Source organism: Syngnathoides biaculeatus, chromosome 13, assembly GCF_019802595.1.
Source record: "Syngnathoides biaculeatus isolate LvHL_M chromosome 13, ASM1980259v1, whole genome shotgun sequence".
Lineage (NCBI taxonomy): Eukaryota > Metazoa > Chordata > Actinopteri > Syngnathiformes > Syngnathidae > Syngnathoides > Syngnathoides biaculeatus.
This window is the reverse complement of record NC_084652.1, coordinates 3,512,857-3,524,149: the sequence shown is the minus strand read 5'-3', so window position 1 is coordinate 3,524,149 and position 11,293 is coordinate 3,512,857. Positions and strand designations below refer to the sequence as shown.

General features: G+C 45.1%; 2 protein-coding genes across 7 annotated transcripts; both read right to left on the bottom strand.

Moving 5' to 3' along the window:
* Positions 1-241: 241 nt before the first annotated feature.
* On the bottom strand, positions 242-4,072 carry czib (CXXC motif containing zinc binding protein). 5 transcript variants are annotated; one of them, XM_061838281.1, is made up of 8 exons: positions 3,976-4,067; positions 3,802-3,885; positions 2,917-2,973; positions 2,757-2,838; positions 2,659-2,711; positions 2,448-2,525; positions 2,136-2,201; positions 242-503 (listed from the first exon to the last, which is right to left on the bottom strand). In XM_061838281.1, exons 1-8 carry the CDS (start codon positions 4,024-4,026, stop codon positions 426-428), a joined length of 549 nt encoding a protein of 182 aa, XP_061694265.1. In that variant the 5' UTR covers positions 4,027-4,067; the 3' UTR covers positions 242-425. The 5 variants fall into 5 exon arrangements, with proteins under 5 accessions (XP_061694265.1, XP_061694267.1, XP_061694266.1 ...); XM_061838283.1 differs by having other exon boundaries at positions 2,659-2,690; positions 3,976-4,048; XM_061838282.1 differs by lacking the exon at positions 2,659-2,711 and having other exon boundaries at positions 2,448-2,575; positions 3,976-4,072.
* Positions 4,073-5,402: 1,330 nt separating this feature from the next.
* On the bottom strand, positions 5,403-11,191 carry uck2b (uridine-cytidine kinase 2b). 2 transcript variants are annotated; one of them, XM_061838275.1, is made up of 7 exons: positions 11,001-11,191; positions 8,761-8,920; positions 7,176-7,272; positions 6,897-7,039; positions 6,688-6,785; positions 6,559-6,607; positions 5,403-6,487 (listed from the first exon to the last, which is right to left on the bottom strand). In XM_061838275.1, exons 1-7 carry the CDS (start codon positions 11,103-11,105, stop codon positions 6,351-6,353), a joined length of 789 nt encoding a protein of 262 aa, XP_061694259.1. In that variant the 5' UTR covers positions 11,106-11,191; the 3' UTR covers positions 5,403-6,350. The 2 variants fall into 2 exon arrangements, with proteins under 2 accessions (XP_061694259.1, XP_061694260.1); XM_061838276.1 differs by lacking the exon at positions 11,001-11,191 and adding an exon at positions 9,983-10,711.
* Positions 11,192-11,293: the final 102 nt, after the last annotated feature.

The window sequence follows — 11,293 nt, the reverse complement described above, 5'->3', positions numbered from 1 at the left end:
ACAATCTCTTTAAATGAGATCAAAGAACTCACCAACGATCCGACTGTAAAATATAATAAGCTGTTCCGTTATAAATAAATAAAAGGTAACAGGCGGATACAGACTTCACATTCTCGTGAGTTACACTAATTCCATACGTCAAATGTGAAATACATTCCGGACTGTAGTGTTGACGCGTCTGCTATGAGAAATAATCAATCTGGAAAAACATTGGTGGCCATTAAAAATCCTGAATACAACATTTGTCCTTTCATTTTTATTGACATCGTTGTAAACAGCTGTGAATGGAGCTGTGCTAATATATATGTATATGTTCGTGGAAAGTCGAATTGATTGAGGCTATGAAATCGTCCGAATCCGTCGGTCCGTCCGCGTGGAAACGAGACAATCTGTCCGCAGTGTTCCTGAAGCCACGTCACGTGACTTCAGCACTTGATGAACCGGTGCGTGACCTCGTAAATTCCCACCGACTCTTTGACCTTCTCATCGTAGTCTGTCCAATCCTGGAATGAGGGCAGCAAACATTTCAAAACTAATATGGTTGCTGAAATTATCTGGGCAAGAAGCGAAATACACCAGGACTTCATTCAGCACTTACTCTTGTGCTCAAGTTTGGTTTTTACCTTGGGAGAATTTCTACAATGTGCACCATTAAAAAAAAATAATAATAACAATAATGCATTTTTACTGGGGTTGAAATTAAAAGTAGAAATAATTTGAGAATAGCACATTCATTAAACACACCAGTGAAGAAAACAACGAGATGGTCCTTGTTCGGTGAGCCATCCATTTTTGACTGCTTATCTGAGGTGGGGTGACGGGGGCAGTAGGGACTTCCCTACTTCCTCTTCCCCAGCCACTTCGTCCGGGTCTTTCGGGCGAATCCCAAAGCGTTCCCAGGCCAGCCGAGACGTAGTCTCTCCGGCGTCTCCTGGGTCGTCCCCGAGGTCTCTCTCCGGTGGGACGTGCCCGAAACACCTCACCAGGGAAGCGTCCGGATCAGATGCCCCAGCCACCTCATCTGGCTCCTCTCAAAGCGGAGGAGCAGCGGCTCAACGCTCAGCCCATCCCGGATGACCAAGGTTTTCACTCTGTCTTTAAGAGAGAGCCTGGACAACATCCATCAATTTTCTTCCGCTTCTCTGAGTCGGGTCGCGGGAAGTAGCTTCAGGGGGGATACCTAGATTTCCCTTTCCCCAGCCGCTTCTTCCAGCTCTTCCGGGGGGATCCCAAGGCGTTCCCGACCCAGCCGAGAGACGTAGTCTCTCCAGCGTGTCCTGGCTCGTCCCTGGGGTCTCTTTCCCGTGGGACGTGCCCGAAACACCTCACCAGGGAGGGATCCAGATCAGATGCCCCAGCCACCTCATCTGGCTCCTCTCAATGCGGAGGAGCAGCGGCTCGACACTGAGCCCCTCCCGGATGACCGAGCTTCTCACCCTATCTCGAAGGGAGAGTCCGGTCACCCTGCGGAGGAAACTCATTTGGTATCCAGGATCTCGTTCTTTCGGTCACAACCCACACCTCATGCTCATCGGTGGGGGTAGGAACCTAGATCGACTGGTAAATTGAGCGGACCGCCTTTCGACTTAGCTCCCTCTTTACCACAACGGACTGAGTTGGACCAAGACCAAGAGTCCACATCGCTCCAGGCGCTGCACCGATCCGGCTGTCGATCTCCCGTTCCGGCTGTCGATCTCCCGTTCCATTCTTCCCAAGACCCCGATGTACTTAAATTCTTCCACTTGGGGCAGGATCTCACCCCCGACTGAAGCGAGCGCCCCACCCTTTTCCGACCGAGGACCACGGTCTCGGATTCGGAGGTACTGCCCAGGACACCAGGCACTCGCCCTCGAGCCCCACCTCCTTGGGGGGTTAGGCAGTGACCCGCGTCCAAGCAAGGGAAACCTCAATCCATTCAAGTTTGTCATCATAGGGTTCTTTTTGCCGTAGGTGTGAAGCCCCAGACAACAACTTCGCTCCGAGGATCATATGGACACACAAACCCCTCCACCACGGTAAAGCGACGTCTTGGAGGAGGGGCGTTCAGTCATTTTCCCCAAAAATTGCAAACATTTCACAAATTCTGCCTGGATGTGTTCACCGTGTGTAGACGTCGCTAAAGAAACCTCCCTTACTTTTTCTAGCAGGTTTACTTCCGGAAAGGCGGTTCCAGACTCGGTTCCCTGCGCAGCGAAGCCCGCCTGAGGTGAAGTTGCACAGAGGAAAAAGAACGTCCACAGCAGTCAGTCGGAGAAACGAGACGATGGAATAATATCATTTAGTGCAGCTGTTTTTAACCTTTATTCATGGAACCATTTTCATTTTAAATTCAAAACAGGTACATAGTATAGTGGTTAGGCTTGTTCTTCAAAGAGAAGCATAACAATAACCCCCCTCAATAAACAAATTGGAGACATTTTCAAAACAGCGCAACAACGGCTTCTTACTTGTGGCTGGAAGTCAACGGGCTCCAGACCTCGACATTCAAACTGCACCATCGTCTTGAACTTCTCACTGTCCTCGGCCTTTACGGACACAAAGCAGGGTGAGAGACCCACGTTTGCAAATAGCAGACCTGAACAAAAAGGAAGAGGAAAGAAAGAAAGAAGAAAGAAAGAAAAAAAAAAAGAGGAAGTGCAGTTGAGGTCGTATACTCACATTGTAAGGCGCGATGGTGTCCTCAAGGATATCTGCAAGAAAGAAATCTCTCTCTGCACGAGTTGCAAAGCTCGAAGAAATTGCTCGCAAGCTCTTACCAATGGAATTTTCCCTGGAGCAAAGTTTACACTTCTGAACCATGCTGGCGCTTCCCCTTCCTCCTTTTAACGGGGCGCTCTCCTAACCACGCCGTAAACGTTACTGCGTCAACCCTGCTTGAATGAGCAACGCGGCTAACGTGGCAAGCCACATTCTTACCGCCAGGTTGACGTACTGCCATTTGTCCGGAATCTCGCCGCAGTTGCCACACTTGAGCTGAATATAGAGAAACGCATGATGCAGCGACAAAATCAATTATGGCAGAAATGGACGACGTTGAGTGAACGGTGGTGAGACGCAAGGAAGCAAAAACACTTCACTACTGTACTTAAGCGTGCATTTCAGGATTATGTTCTTGACTTCAATATTTATTAAGACGACTTTTTACTTTGACTCCATCTACAAAAGGGTACCGTATTTTCTGGACGACAGAGTGCAAAGGTTAGTAAGCCGCACCCACTCGGCGGAGTTTCGTTTTTCCGTACAGTAGCCGCGCCGGACCATACGCTGCGGATATGTACATACATAGCGGTATGTGGTTAAGTTAGATATTCACAAACAAAGACTTTGTAAATGCTTATTTACATACGTTGTTTCCAAACTGTGACTCTACTACGTAACTACTGCTAAAATAGCGATATCGCGGCGCATGTTCATCATCTTGTCACTATTTGTCGTATTTCATGTCCTCCACGCGTTTTGGGAGTACCAAGATGGCGTGTGTTATTCTTTTGTTGGGTTTTTTTTTAGGTCAGTGGCCTACTGCTGTTACGTCACAGGTCAGAGGTCAATCAATACCCAAATAGCTGTCTGGGGATGTGCCGGTAGCAAAACAGTAGTACTTTTACTCGGTGTTTCTGTTGTACGCACGGATCGATACTTCTATTTATGATTCATGTACAGAATGTGAGTACTTATACCACATCTGTAGGTCAGTGGTAAACTTCGTGGAACACATCGGGTGATCCGATTCGACACGGAAAATGCAATTCTCGTCAGTAGTAGTCAAAATGAGCATGCTAGTTGGACGAATCAATATCCCACCTTCAGAAACCAGCGAAAGTCTTCGCCCTCTGGTCTCACATTGGTGACGTTCTCCAAGGTGGCTTTGAACTGCAGCCCGAACTTCTGTCAGGGCAATGACAGGCAAAACATTTCAATATGCGTTAACATTCCTGGCTTCAAAGTTTAAGACGTGAGTCGAGAAGCTCAACGTACCACCATCTTGCTTTGTACTGCTGCATTCAGGAAGGCTCTGAAAATTGCCATTCGTATGAAAAAAATCGATGATCATTGTTTGTTCTTAATGCATGAAATTAAATGTTTGTTGTTTTTTTTTTTTTTTGCGAATGCCAACGTTTCATCTTCTTTCTCTCGGTAAATAAATACTATGCACACATTTACGTTTGAGTATATTTCCACACAAAGCAATCAACAATTAACGTGGAAAAGGGAAAGGAAGCAAAGTGACAGTCTGTTTATTTATCTATATTTTCTCGTTTTAAATATATATCAATATATATCAATATATATATATATATATATATATATATATATAGAGAGAGAGAGAGAGAGAGAGAGAGAGGAGAGAGAGAGAGAGAGAGAGAGAATGCGTGTATTTTTGTGTGTGGCTGTTTGTGTAGGTCCAGTACGTCCGCAACCAATAATAATTAATAATAGTAATGGAGAGCCAAACCATTGTAATTCCCCCCCCCCCCAAAAAAAAAAAATATATATATATATACTGTGATTTGATTCCTGTAGGCTGTTATATCATTTTACCATCCTCGTGACGATCTGTGTGTTCCGGATAAAAGTGTTACGTTGGCTCCCTCTAGCGGCATGATGAATAATCATCGTATACATATATTATTAACTTAGTTCACTGTTAATAACTTCGATTTAAATATATATTTGAGTCAGCTTTTTTAACCTTTTATCTGGGGTGCATTTGGACTTAATCAACCATTTTTGTTTTAATCTATTCAAGCGTTCTGCTTATGTTGAAGTTGTGCATAGTCTTACATATTTTTATCATATTTCTTTGATCTCGTTTTGGATGAATATTATGACACCTATATTTTAATGTTTGTCATGAACGTCGTTGGCTAATTGTAAAGCTAAGTATTTTTAAGTGGTACTTGGTGCAAAACGTGTACAACTAGTCACTAGAAATATTGCATATCTGTAGTAAAATATTTAACTGCGTTGAAGTTCAGTCCCCAGTGGAGAGACTTATTTGCTTATTTCCCACATTAACTGAAAGGTTCGATCATGGCCTCAGCGCAAAACCTGCAGTTTTTCCAACTCTTCTTCCTTGGAAAATCTTTTGTAGTGATACTCAATATCCAACACAACGTTTTTTTTTTTTTTTTTTTACTGTTATCTTTCAATGATGCGAAACATTATTTCCACGTGTCCTTGTCATCTAATCAGAACATGCACATCTGAGAATATTTGTAGTGCCGAAGCAATATGCACTCATACAAAAAAATATGTAAAGATAAGCCAGACGTTCGTCTACGTCAGTTTATTGACCGTTAAGCAATGACGGTTGATGACGTCATCCCCATACAAGTCTTTCAAGTATTACTCAGCAGCTAAACTGTACATTATTTCAGTCAATGGGATCATACAAAAAACACACAACAGGGAATAGAAATGTTTCAAAGCTATTATACTGTAACCGGGAGTCGAACTGGCAACTGGCGTGTATTCTTGCTGTGCACGTTAACCTGAGGCAACTTCTTGGGAGGCATTGCGGTGCATCGCTGTGGCATCAATGATCCTTTCACCCACCTGAGTAGTTTGCATATGCCGTACTTCATTGTTACCCAAAAAATTAAAAAAAATTTGCAATTCCAACTCGGGTTTTATGTCATATAAGCCAATCACAGTCCAATTATGTAGCATAGCAAGTTATTGGCAAACTTGGCAAGATATAAGCTTGGCATTTCATGTTTGCTTTTTTTTTTTTGCTGCACATGGCAGAGTAAACAGATGCTGTAGTTTTTTTGCACATCACACTTCACGAGACAGAACACTGAAAAGCAGAAGGAAACAATACCAAGATTGTCAGACAAATAGAAAGTGCAATCTGAGTTTGTTCAACTTTTGTTTGTTTCTTGGAGTCCACATCCTCATCTGGATTTCATCCATTTAACAGACGACCAGACTTATTTGGGTTTCAAGTGTCATCAGACATCCTCCCCCTCTCAAAAAAAAAATCCCCCTTTTTATTCATCATCAGCATGAACTTTCATGAAGCCACGGGGGGATACATTGAAACCAAAAGTGATACTTGCAAGAAAAAAATTAATGTGGGTCCATAGAAACCCAACGTCATCATCAGGATCAGGATAAGAGCTTCTTTTTCAACCTCCTGAAAAATGTAAATTCACAAAATGTAACAATGACAATGAATGCAACTAATAGCAAGGAGTAGTCATAGTCATAAAAAGGTGTGATGCAAATCCTTTCCTTTTTTTATCCACCCCCCCCCCACGCTCATTTTCAACAGGCATTATTTACAGCGCCGTCCCCCCCCCCCCTCACCCCTCTTCCGCCCCCGGGGGAGGAGAGGCGCGGCGAGGTCAATGCGGCCGGCTGCTGGATTCGGACGTCCGCCGTTGCCGCGTCGGGCCGTGACCGTTGGCGCAGCCGTTGTGGCGCTTGCTTAGGCCGCCGTTGAGGATGTCTTGGATGTGCTGGACTATCAAGTTGATGGCCACTGAGGACGCAAAGCAAAAAGATGGAAAAGGCCTCGCGATGGTCTGGACCGCCTCCCAAAACGTTACCTACCGAGGTTATCGGCTCCCCGGGGTATGATCACGTCGGCGTACTTCTTTGTCTAGTTGGAGCAAGCAAAACCCGAAAGGGTCAAAAACGGAAACGGCGCAAGCGTCGCGCCGAGTTGGTCGCGTCACATACCGGCAGGCAGAACTCCTCGAAGGCCGGTTTGACAAAAGTGATGTACTGCGTCAGGACTTGCTCCAGCTCCCGCCCGCGCTCGCCGATATCCCGCAAAACTGGAACAGAAATTGCAGCCGGGGGGGAGGAGACACGCTCAAGCCCAAAATTATGAATACATATTGTGTAGGTGTGTGCCTCTTAAGTGAGGCTTGCCCTGTTCCACACACCTCTCCGGGAGAGACGCGTGTCCGGGTCGGTGTCGACAAACAGCTTCATCTGGAACAGGTCACGGATCTCCTGCGAGTAGAACATCAAGATGCCCTCGAAGAGGACAACGTCTGCTGGATACACTGTGACAAACTCGTCCTTCCTGAAATCGACAGAACGTTAGGATGTCAAGAAACCTGGGCGGGTCGAGTCCTTCGCTCGGAAACCGGATTCGTCGGTAATCAAGCACGCGGATTACTTGCCGGTCACAAAAATCAGCCATGAGCAGGTGAGCTCACCTGGAATGAGTGACAAAGTCATAAACTGGAATCTGGACAGTTTTCCCTTGCAGGATCTCCCTGAGCGTTTGCATGATCAGGTCATTGTCGAAGGCATCTGAAAGCCAGGAACGGACACAGGCTTAGCTTTTCTTAACGCAGGCAGAGGGACACGCGCGGCGCGTTTGGTCAGCCTCAGCATTCTAGTTCAGTCTCTGGACAGCCGCCGCCTGCTGTGATTTGACACCGGAAGAAGAAATCTTACTCTGAGGTCAAGACGCTCCTAAAATGGGAGTCTATGCCACTTTCTGCCTCGCACGACAAAGGGTACAAACTTCACACACCAGAGTACTCGGCATCGACTGGAAGTGACGAATATTAAGTCGTACCGACCTTTGAAACTTCCACTCTTCATTTGGGAGGTCAGAGGCCATCAACAGACAGAGACAAGCTCACCATCAAGTTCTAGATTTTTATTTTTTTTTTTGTCGCCGTTAGTCTTCTTCTTTCCCTTTCGGCTTGTCCCGTATGTGGTCGCCCACTGTCCTCATGTCAACCTTTTCTTTGGTCTTCCTCTCGCTCTTTTTGCCTGGCACCTCCATCCTCAGATTCTCTCGCCTCTGAACATGACCAAACTATCGAAGTCGGTTCTCTCTCTCTCTCACCTCGTCTCCAAAACATCCAACTTTGGCTGTCCCTCCCTCTAATGAGCTCATTTCTAATCCTATCCAAGCGAGAACCTCAACATCTTCATTTCTGCTTCCTGTTGCTTCTTCAGTGCCACCGTCTCCAATCCGTCCATCATGGCCAGCCTCACCGCTGGTTTTTTTTTTCTCGACTTTGCCCTTACACATTCCGCCAACTGTTCCACCCCGCTAGGACTCGTTTCTTCACTCCTCTGTAGTGTTGACTCCAAGTATTTGAAGTTGTCCACCCTCGCTATCTCTTCTTCCCGGAGCTTCACTCTTCTGCCTCCACCCCTCTCATTCACGCGCATGTATTCTGTTTTACATCGGCTAATCTTCATTCCTCTCCTTTCCAGTGCGTGCCTCCGTCCTTCTAATTTTTCCTCCACCTGCTCCCTGCATATCACGACATTATCTGCGAATGTCATAGTCCAAAGGCATTCCTGTCTAACCTCATTTCTCAGCCTATCCATTACTACTGCAAACAGGAAGGGGCTCAGGGCGGATCCCTGATGCATTCCCGCCTCCACCTACGGCACACCTCACCGCTGTTCTGCTGCCCTCATACTCATACTCGTCCTTTTTATTTGCCGTTAGTGCATATGATTAATAGATTATGTAGTGTCTCAATACTTCTACCCCCCGCCCATACACTGTACTATTGTTCCCATTTATCTTTGTGGAAGCTGAGATTCTCAGCTATATCGCAGTTCATCATGTTGCTCGTTTACGTGCGGAACCTCTCAGAAATTCAAGCCATTTTTAAGCGATGTTATTTGACTACATGTGGTCTCGCTACATTGCAGATTTTAACTTGCAGCAGCGGCGGGTCTGGAAAGTAAACTAGACAGAGTTGTGGGGTTCACCGAGGTCAGAAAACCTTCTTCGAGCATAAAATAGTGACATGAGGGTTTGAATACCTGGATGGTCAAAGTTGAACTGGCCCTTGAGTGCCTTGGCTTTCTGCTCGGGGGTCAGCACCTTGTAAAAGCTGTCCTGGCTGAGGATGGCCACCTGCCTCTGGTGGTGGTCAATCTTGTTCTGGCCCAGCAGCTCCATTATCTTTTCACAAACCGACGACTGCAAACACAAAAGAAGGGAAACAAGTTTGGACAAATTCTGTGTGCCTCCTCAAAGATAACTTCTTTTTTTTTTAAACCTTAAAACTCAGATGCAGTTCAAGCCACTCTAAAATAATTGCAGTACTGCGTCCTCGTTGACCCGGACCACTAAACGGGTCTCCCGGTGAATGCTGACGGGACACTCTGCCTGCCGGAGGCTGTTGTGTTTGTCAAATGGGGCCACATCGACGGCAGACATCGGCCGTCAGGGGCTGAGACAACCAAAAGTTCGACATCGATACCGACACCATCTTACTCACGAGGATTTCATCTTTTTGTTTTAATCTCGAGGCAGGAATAAAATCCGAAAACACGAACATTTGAATCAATTTAGGTCATTTTCAATTACACCCAATAACAAAAAAAAGCTCACTTGTGGTAAACTACAACAAATTTATATATTTGTAAATGCATGTTTTTCTCCACCATGAAATTGCGCGGGTTTAGCCGAGGATAGATATTTCCATATTATCGGAGAATTACCATCTGCGTCCCTGAAAATGTGACTCCTTATCATTGTACAGTACAACATGAATCGCTGATGCAAACCCAAAACAATGTGCTGCCGCGGCGAGCCGGAGATGCTTTCATACGAGCAAGCTAAGATTACATCATGCCATCCACGCAGAAGGAGCGACATCACGCTCAGAGCCAGCCGCTGACTTTCAACTGGACTCCACGATTATTAGCTTCAAGACCAAATTAGTACAGTGCCACTGTTGGGTGGAAAACGGAGGAGCAAAAAAAATTTACAATATTAGTGCGTTTTGCATATATTTGCTTTTTAAAACTTGTCCTGGATCAGTTTTAAACTGGATCTGTTTTACCAGTTTCCTGGTCGGTAACGCTTGAAATTTCTATTCCAAATCTTGCGCTGTTGAAGTGCAGATATGTAACCATACTGGTTTTGCAGTCAGTGATGAGTAATCAACCATAACGGGAAATATAAACATAAATGGAATACAAACGTGCAAAGATAGAAATGCACACTTAATACTTTAACATTTCACAGCAGACAAACCTGTTTTATTTCTATCATTTCTGCAGGTAAACAGGAATCAGCAATCTCGTTTCCCAAATGCAATGACAGGTGATGACAGGTTCTCTCCTGGGTGATCATTACATTTCAGTGAAATTTTCCGTCACTATATTTAATTTATCGGAGGACTGAGCCATTGATTTTTAGCTCGTTTAAACATTTTTCGCATATACTACAGCTATTTTAAAGACGTATTGCAGCCTTATTTAATGCCTTTTAACACCAGATCTGCTAGTCATTTCCTTCCTTGTTTACCTTAAAAGAAAAGCAACCCAACTGCAAATCTATTCAGGTCTTTTTAATAATTCAACGCACGTTTTACGAGTCGGATTAAAATTAACCATCCGGAGTTAAGACGCGTTGGATCAGATTCTGTCAATAAAATCCAAAATACGATACGTGAAACTTTGATCTGAACAAAGCCCTGAACGGGTCGGCAAAAGGAAATCTTTAGCACAGCTGTCGAATGTGGGTCAGAAGTTTATCGAAAAAAAAAAATACGAACACCTATTTTATTATTTTGTGGCACACTATGCCCTTTTGCTTTATGTCAAATTCACATTTTATACGATCCCCCAAAATTGCTTGGAACAGTTTACAAACGAGGCAGACCGGGTAATGCTAGCACTGTCCATTGTCTTCAATATCAAGCTATGCTAGCGCCGTGTGGCGGAATTTAGCCTGGGAGCTAACAAGGCTAAAATTTAAAAAAAAAAAAAAAAAAAAGTCGAGTCGGGGATTACTAGTTTGAGTTACAAAAAAAAAAAAAAAAGATGAAAGTACTATTGCGTTATTTTGGAGGTAGGTTAAACCGGCTGAACGCCGGGAGCGAGACAGTTAACAGATGATCGAGCTGTCAATCAAGCGGCACCGAAGCCACGCGGTCAACCAGCAGCCGGCACAAACGTGACGTGGAACGTCCATTTAGCTCCAAAAAAAAAAAAAAAAAGCCGAGTGACAACGATTCAAAGTCACCCGATTGGTTAGCCAAGATGCCAACCTTTCCGCTGGCGGTGCCCCCGGAGACACCGATGAGAAAAGGCTGTCGTATTACGTCGGAATGGTCGCCCCGGTCCCGGAGGCGTGTTTCCGAGTCGCCGGCCATCGTTGCAATGCGCTCCTCCGGAGAAGAGTTGCAGCTGGCCGGGAAGATCACCGGGACTGGGCTCCGCCCATTTCGCCACAAATTGCTTTTTATCCTCGTCAAATTCATGTGCATTTTGTGCACATTTTGGCAATTTGGTCGTTTCGCACGTAATTATATTTACTCGTCGCAAAATGTACACTTTAAGG

Coding starts and splice junctions, on each gene's coding strand:
- czib (XM_061838279.1), bottom strand. CDS start 4,026: ATGGCAATTTTCAGAGCCTTCCTGAATGCAGCAGTACAAAGCAAGATG. Junction 3,886..3,975: donor CAGTACAAAGCAAGATGGTG/GTACGTTGAGCT, acceptor TTGCCCTGACAG/AAGTTCGGGCTGCAGTTCAA. Junction 2,839..2,916: donor GGCAGTACGTCAACCTGGCG/GTAAGAATGTGG, acceptor CGGCGTGGTTAG/GAGAGCGCCCCGTTAAAAGG.
- uck2b (XM_061838275.1), bottom strand. CDS start 11,105: ATGGCCGGCGACTCGGAAACACGCCTCCGGGACCGGGGCGACCATTCC. Junction 8,921..11,000: donor GGGGCACCGCCAGCGGAAAG/GTTGGCATCTTG, acceptor TTGTGTTTGCAG/TCGTCGGTTTGTGAAAAGAT. Junction 7,273..8,760: donor GTTCAACTTTGACCATCCAG/GTATTCAAACCC, acceptor CCTGGCTTTCAG/ATGCCTTCGACAATGACCTG.